Raw genomic sequence first — 7966 nt, forward strand, 5'->3', positions numbered from 1 at the left:
CAACTTGTGGTTTGGTTCTGGGAGTGTTTTTTTTTCCCTGAAAACAACGCCCCAGGTCTGCAGGCAGGTTTCATTATACTGAAAACTACGAGCATTTATGCACTTGCTTTGTTGTTTCTGTGGTCTGGGCATAAGCTGGCTAGCATTGGGGGTTGTTGAAGGTTTTGTGTTGATCCTTGCTGGCAGAAGTAGTCAGATAGCAAAGATGGATCCAGTGCTTGCAGTGAGTGATGAATGGCGACAGAGGTGGTCATTCATCTCCTGCTTAGAATGTGGTCAAAAACTAAAGCAGTTTTGCGGAAGACATGTCAGCAAATGTGATAATTTTGTAACCTGTCAGTTGGATAGAGAGCAGCCCCTTTGGAGCTTCGGGAGGAGAGTATTAGTGATTTGACATGTATTATTTGCAATCTAATCCAATTTCTGCTTATTTGCTGAGAAATAATACCCTTTACTTACACTCAACTTTTTCTTTCATTTGCTTCTTTCCTGAATACTCGATATTAAGAAATAAAACCCAATAACACAGGAAATGCACAGCAGGTCTAGCAGTAACTAGAAAGAGAAAAGTCAGATTAATATTTAAAGTGTGCCAACCTTTGATCAAAACTGATGTGCCAAAGGTTCCACACCTGAAGAGTTAACCTATCTTTAATTTTTTTGGAGATGATAGTCCAGACCTGCTGTGTATTTGCAGTATTTCCTGATTTTATTACATATTTTCAACACGTGCAAATGTTCTTCTCTACTGGGCATTTAAGAGTCTGACATCCACATAAACGCCGATAATTGCATGCTTGGTACCTTTGAGCACATGTTTTTTTAAGAAGTGCAGTATACTTGTGGATCTATGCTTTTATGTTTGTTTAATGTACAATTTGAAAGTAATTTTCAAACCATTGCTATAATCAGGAGCTGACAGTGTTCAGAAAACAGCAGGAATTATATCCTATATGTGTATTTTCATGTAGAAATGTAAAAGTATAAACGTGCCTCTATTTGATGTTACTCCAAGCTTCAATACAATTCAGAAGTTACATCTACATGAGCACCTCCAGTCTGCAGACTGACATCTTTGATCACTGAAGTTAGCTGAATAAAGATTTTATTTATTGCAGTTTCTAATGTCTTTACTCCTTTTTTTTGTTTCCTCCCTCTGCCCCCTTCTTTAAACTCCCTGTCTAGGATCATCCAGAATCGGATCCTCATGTTTGTCCTGGGCACCATCATTCTCCTTACCATTGTGCTGGCCATTACTTTTGCTGTCAGAGGCCACTGATACGTCTCTATTCTTCTGTGATTAATAACGACAAACTGCTTGTTCAGTGTAATTAGGACAAATTGGTCACATGAATCATCTTCTCGCACTGACAAATTCTTCTCTACTGTTGCATTGACTCTGGCTCAAACTGTGTATAATTTTTTTTGTATCATTGTTCGCTGATTTATTTTTTCTTCTTGGAAAAAGTGAGACTGGGACCTTGATTGAAAGAAATAAAATGTAGAATCGTTGCTGTGATGGGGTGTATGTTTATGTGCTACAGTCCTTTGTGTGTGTGATATATATTTTATATATAATATAGATATACATACATATATATACATACACACAGTGTGTATATTTGAATGTGTGTATATATATATTTTTTTGTGTGTGTGTGTATATATTTTGTGTGTGTGTCTATGAGATCTGTCAACAGCTTGCAGGTTAAATCTACAGGGGATAAATGATGGGAAACTGGAGTTAGCTTTTAAAAAACAGCCATAGATTAATGCAGTGACATGCACAACACCCAGGTCCAAAGGACAAGTGGATTGCCCAATTCCTGTCTTCACTTTGGTTTAGATACACACCTAATTAATGAGTGTGACACTCCCTCCTTCCCAAATATATCATGTAACTTTATGGAAATTACATACATATTCAAAATAAATAACTGGAAATAAATGAGTAACCTCGGGCTCTACTCGCAGTACTAATAATATGCAAAATAATTAAAAATAAAGTTAGAACTCAAAAGTCGACATTCTGAAAGCTGCGGCTACAGTTTTAAATGCTTCATGTAAAATCAAAAAACCGAGAGCATGCCTGACGTCAGTGCACAGCTACATGATGAGGAACATTTGATATTCTGTTTAAGGCAGGCTGAATTGTCTTATTTTGGAACAGCTTGGTGGGGGGCTTTCTTTGCTTTTGCTTCAGAGCTGAGAGCTTCAAAGGCAGAAATTAACAGTGAACAAAATTGTGCAGATCTGACCATCCCAAGTGAGTAGAACCCATTGAGGTTATCATTATCTTAAATTTTACCAATTCCACAAACCTCATCAGATGATGACCTCTATAGTTTTTCATTACCATGGCAGCACAGATAGTCTAGCCCACCGTTAAAAAAAAATGTGCTCTCTTCACTATAATTTTTTTCTCTTTTTTTTAAACCTGTCAGATCATTTCAGTATTTCAAACCTGAAGAAAACAGCCTGCCTGGAAATGTATTTGAAGTTGTAATAGTGTCAAAAAGTCACGGTTGACTGACAGATGTCAGTCCCAGTGGACCTCATTAAATCATAAAAACTTGACAAGGAAATAATTGTGCATCACCAACAACCTGGCTACTGTTTAAACATTTTATTTTGTTTCATTATTAGGATCAACTATTTTGTTCATTAAGAAATTGCATTAAACAACAGTTTTGTGGCTAATGATCTGTTCTGGGCTTATGTCTGTTTTCTTTAAACATCAGCTGCGTCATGTGGTTTCTTTGCAGCCGTGCTATCATCTGGCAGAAATCCACCACTCAGAGCTGCGGGTGCCATTGGAATATAAAATGGATTATTCATTACCAACCTCCTTGTGACTTAGTTGGTTTCATGTAGTGGTTGAGGGTTTCGCTGTCTTCCATGGAGAAGATGAAAACTTGTCAAAAATAGGTTATATCTTATTCTCGGGGCAACAAAATCAGTGGGTACACACATGCTTCATTGTTTAATGAATGCAGATTTTAACCCCTTTACATGACTTTGACTGTGAGCTCCACATTGACAATGAAACCTCACTTTAAGAAAGAACTGATAGTTAATTGGCAACCTGGAAGTGTGTCATGATTTATAAATTACTACTAACTTTAGGTTATATTTTCTAATAATGAGATATTTCAAAAAAAAAGTATACATATTCATGTACTCACATTTTGCACACATTACAGAAACCAGGCTTAATTATGTGTGAATTTTGCTGTTATTGTAATGACCATATGCAGTAAAATGTTACCTGCTCACTTATTTATTTCATTGATTTTGTACAAAGAGCTATGGAATCTGCCTTTATGTTTGCTTTCTCGTTGCTCTGCATTAGGTCTATGGAATATGTATGTTATTTAATATATCAATGACACTATTACATTCCAAAGGAATAAAGTGTGTTGCTTTTGACTGTGCAATACTGAGTGATCGCATTTCAAAGTCTGCTCTGTATGATACCTAAAGTGTTTTTTTTCTTCAGATTCAAGGATTTTGATAACCCAAGTGGATATATGCTGTCTATTGATTTTTTTTTACAATGACTCCTGGATAACCTATTTTCTCATTCATTTTTAAAGTGAGCTCGTGAGATTTTAAAGCAGTTCTGCCCAGACTCTGAAAATCAAAATCCCTTTTTGACCCCTGAAATTCTAATCCCACCATAGATCACAGGTGTTGAATATTATCTTTTTACAAAGCTGGTAAAACAAAAATGTCCAATTCATTGGATACAGTGGGTCATGACTGCAATTCTAATTAGTAAAGCAAAGCATCATTCTACATTATCATTTAAAAATGCCAACTATTTGTACTGAATTTATTTATTTAGGTTATTCAAGACTTTAGATGTAAGTAATTTTCCAATGAGAAAAATTGTTATTAACTGAATTACTAAAAGAACCTTTGCTAATCTTAGCGGTTAGCGCAACACCTTTACAGCGCCAGCGATTGAGTCCAGACGGCGTTCAAATCCTGCACTTTCCGTACATTCTCCCCGTGTCTGCTTGGGTTTTCCCCTGGGGCTCCGGATTCCTTCTGCTGTTCAAAATGTACTGGGGGTGTAGGTTAATGGGTGTAAATTGGGTGGCATGGACTCATGGGCCGAAATGGCCTGCAACAGTGCTGTATGTCTAAATTTTTAAATCTCACTGAGTGAAGTCTGACTTTTGTACAAGCCTGTAATAACTACTCTAGTGATTGTGTGACACCATTGGCTTGTAGAATATTGACATGGGGAGCCTGATTGCCTTTGATGTAGCCTGCTGCCCAGATTTCACTCCCCACGATCCACGCGACCTTTATTTTTGTCAATCTGTAGGGCCAAATGAACCGGCCCTCGATATCTGAAACCTGTCCTGCACAGGAGACCTGGCTCCAAGCAACAGGAAGGCATAAAGACACACTCCCAGAATGCATTGGATATTTCACTCATGACTGACAGGCTTTTGAAATATTTTTTGTTTCTGGTAGTTGGAGACATCCCAAATTGTTCAAATTGATTTGAATAATTGCAAGTATATTTAAAACATTTAAGTTTTAACAAAGTATTTTGCCACTCAAAGTGAATTATGCATTCACTTGTAGTTACTGTGTGCCAAAGGGAGAGCAATTCCTTTTGAATAATTGGGATGGATATCAACCCTCTCCAGCATAAAGCTCAGGATTGGGTGTGAATTGCATCTGTCTTCTCAGTTCAGCAAAGCAGTGTTTGGTCGGATTCAATGGTGCAGAGCAAGAGATCTTGGAAACGGAGATGTGGATAGGAAGGACCTAAATGGATAGTACCAACTGCAGGCAAATGGGACTGGCTGAGAATCCCAACGTCCCAATATGGATGAGTTGGGCCAAAAGTCCTATCCATGGTTTATCACTCATGAGGTCAGATAAAATTGCATTTGAACAGTGGGACATTTCAACATATCAATTTCTTTTTGAACTTCTGTTGCCAAGTAAGCACAAATCAGCCAAAGTTTGCAGAATTGATTCATTGTTTTGCTATTCAATCCTCTCAGCCTGTTCCACATTCAATGAGATGACAGTCAGAAAACAATCGCATTTGTCATTGAAATTCACCAGTGTGTACACTTCAGTGTAAAATACACTCAACCTGATGCCATTTAATCCCCTTGCAATGTTTTACCAGTCATGTTTATCTTTCAGCAGATGGAGGAATGCTTTTCACAAGATCACAAAATGAACCAGACCATGGTAGACTCAGCCCATGCCCCATGCTGTGTCTTAAGTTCTACCAGATCATGGTAGACTCAGCCCATGCCCCATGCTGTGTCTTAAGTTCTACCAGATCATGGTAGACTCAGCCCATGCCCCATGCTGTGACTTAAGTTCTACCAGATCATGGTAGACTCAGCCCATGCCCCATGTTGTGTCTTAAGTTCTACCAGATCATGGTAGACTCAGCCCATGCTCCATGCTGTGTCTTAAGTTCTACCAGATCATGGTAGACTCAGCATGCCCCATGCTGTGTCTTAAGTTCTACCAGATCATGGTAGACTCAGCCCATGCCCCATGCTGTGTCTTAAGTTCTACTAGATCATGGTAGACTCAGCCCATGCCCCATGCTGTGTCTTAAGTTAGTCCCATCCCCACATATCCTCTACAATGTTGCTGCAACACCTCTGTGAGGCAGGGCCTAAAGTGACATCTTTGACCTTCCTTGCAGTTTCAACAATGATTAGAGCCTTTGAAATGCAGATTACAAAATACTTTCAAAAATAGAATTTATAAATTTATGAAAGTAATGTATTCATTCAACCAAATTAAACATGAGTGTATGCTTAATATTTTTTTGAAATGAACAAACTACTTGCATTATTGTTAAGCAAAGTTTATAATCCACTCAGAATATTCTGTAACACTCCAGATATAGTTTAGAGCTCAGAAGCAGCTGAGAGCTCAGATGTGTTGCAGAAATCTAGAAGACACCAACCTACACATTGCAGCTGGCTTCTGATTCTCTATGGAGCTGCTGGCTAGCTGTCAAAGTGATCCAGTCCAATGAATCACCATAGATTCCGACTGAAAAGATCCCTTCATTCCATGGGCATAGGAAGAGCCCAACCACTGGAGTGTAACCAAAGTGCTGAAGACACCAGAATTCTGAAGTAAAAATGAAAACTTCAAGGGAATCATTCTAATGAAAGACCATTGGCCTGACATTTTAACTCTTCACAGACATTGTCTGACTAACTGGCTGTTTAAAGCAGCTTCTGTTTTAGTTTGCTTATTAATAATTACGTTTTAACTCACAATCTTGAGCAATCCCTCAACAATCTATGTCTTCTGAAAGGAATGTGAATAGTTTTGCGTTGCACGTATGATTTGAGTGGAGAATAAATATTGTGGATTATAGCCCACAAAAGATCTGATATCCACTCTTATTTGCCCTCTCTAATGTCTGCAGGTCATGTTAGAGTGAACAAACTTGATAGCTAGATAAAGGACATCTGGCCCATTATTATCTCTGATATTTGAGCATCCAGTCTCCAGCCTTTCCCTGAAGAAATATTTCTGCATTACCATTTTAAGAAACTCTGTTTTAATGTTCACTATTGTTTATGTAAACCCACATTAAATACTCTTTTGGCAAAATAAAATCTTTGTTGATTTGTTTTTCGATGATTTCAAATGTATATTCTCCAGTTATTGATTCCTCAATCAGACCCAAAAAAATCCCCAATTATTCAGTTCTGTCTGGACTTAACCTTCATTAAGTAAAATGCCTGTTTGGTTGTCTGTCCTTGTGTGACTAAAGCTTGTAATCTCTGGAATCATCTGGGTAAATTCCATCTGCTTCCATTCCATGACCTTGAAATACTTCCAAAAATAAAGCAACCAAAATTGTACACTATATTCTAACTGAAGCATATCGATAAATTTAGAATTGCTCCTTGCTTTTCTATACCATACTTCTATTTATAAATTCCAGCAACCCAAGTGCTTTTGCACGGTTTAATCAATAGGTTTGTGTATCTAAGGCCTCACTGTCTCAATGCCTTTTGAAGTTTTATCATTCAATGTACGGGCCCTCTCCTTATCCCTTCTCTCAAAGTGTTCCACCTCATGTTTCCCAGCAGTACATTTCAAAATTATCTGTGTGTGCTGTCAACCAACCTCTTCACAGTTAACTATACTTCTGCCCTGTAGCTAAATTTTGGCATTAATCTGGGGGAAAAAAATTGTCATAAATATAGCATGAGTTTTGAGTTGCATCACATTTTGTCTTGAGTAAATTATATGCAAGTGATTTATTAAATTCATATCATTGCTGCACAAGAATTTTCATGATCATCTGTGCCTTTCCTCATTTTGATTCATTGTAATCCCACTCAGGTCCATCACTCAACACCAAAGGGACAGAAGATATCAACTTACTGTATTTTTTTTAACCAATCTTGAAAACCAAAGTTACACCTAGAATTTTTGAAATGGCAAAGTACAAATCTTTAATGCTGGTGTTTAATTGTGATTTTATTTTGTTATGGTATTTTCAGTATCTTGGAATGCTTTTCCTATAATATTAGATTATGTTATACAGATACTGTGACCTATGTGACTTGTTACCAAATTTTTTTCAATATAAGAAAAAATATAAAATTTACACGGATTATGTTGTATTTGACAAACGAACAGGTAAGAGCCAAAATGTGCGTACTTACCTTGTTAATCGACGTCCCGGGGTCCATGGGCTGGATTCAGCCCTCTTGGTTCCTGTGCACATGCGCAAATCTTTAGTTGGTGTATGCGCAGTGGGTTCGCATATTGGAGTTTGGTTGGCGCGTGCGTGAGAGTTAAGGGCACGAATTCAATATCGTTAGGGCGCTCAATGCTCGTGCATACACCAGCCAAACTCCAATACGTGAACCCACCAAGCCTACTGAAGACTTGTGCACGTGCACAGAAACCAAAATGGCCACGCCCAGCCTATGGA

General features: G+C 37.9%; 1 protein-coding gene across 5 annotated transcripts in view; it reads left to right on the plus strand.

Annotated features, from left to right (window-relative positions):
- vti1a (vesicle transport through interaction with t-SNAREs 1A) overlaps positions 1-7468 on the plus strand; it is a 298128-nt gene extending 290660 nt beyond the window's left edge. For 2 of the 5 annotated variants that reach the window (XM_069899903.1, XM_069899907.1), the window contains one exon: positions 1186-1273. Coding sequence is in view for 3 of the 5 variants with exons in the window: in XM_069899898.1 (XP_069755999.1) it covers positions 1186-1279 (94 nt within the window). In the remaining 2 variants the exon portion in view is untranslated. Of the gene's footprint in view, positions 1-1185; positions 2701-7368 lie in introns of those variants that run through there. The other 3 variants (XM_069899898.1, XM_069899900.1, XM_069899899.1) reach the window with 2 other exon arrangements.
- The last annotated feature ends 498 nt before the right edge of the window (positions 7469-7966 follow it).

Source organism: Narcine bancroftii, chromosome 10 (genome assembly GCF_036971445.1).
Source record: "Narcine bancroftii isolate sNarBan1 chromosome 10, sNarBan1.hap1, whole genome shotgun sequence".
In the NCBI taxonomy this organism is placed as follows: Eukaryota; Metazoa; Chordata; class Chondrichthyes; order Torpediniformes; family Narcinidae; genus Narcine; species Narcine bancroftii.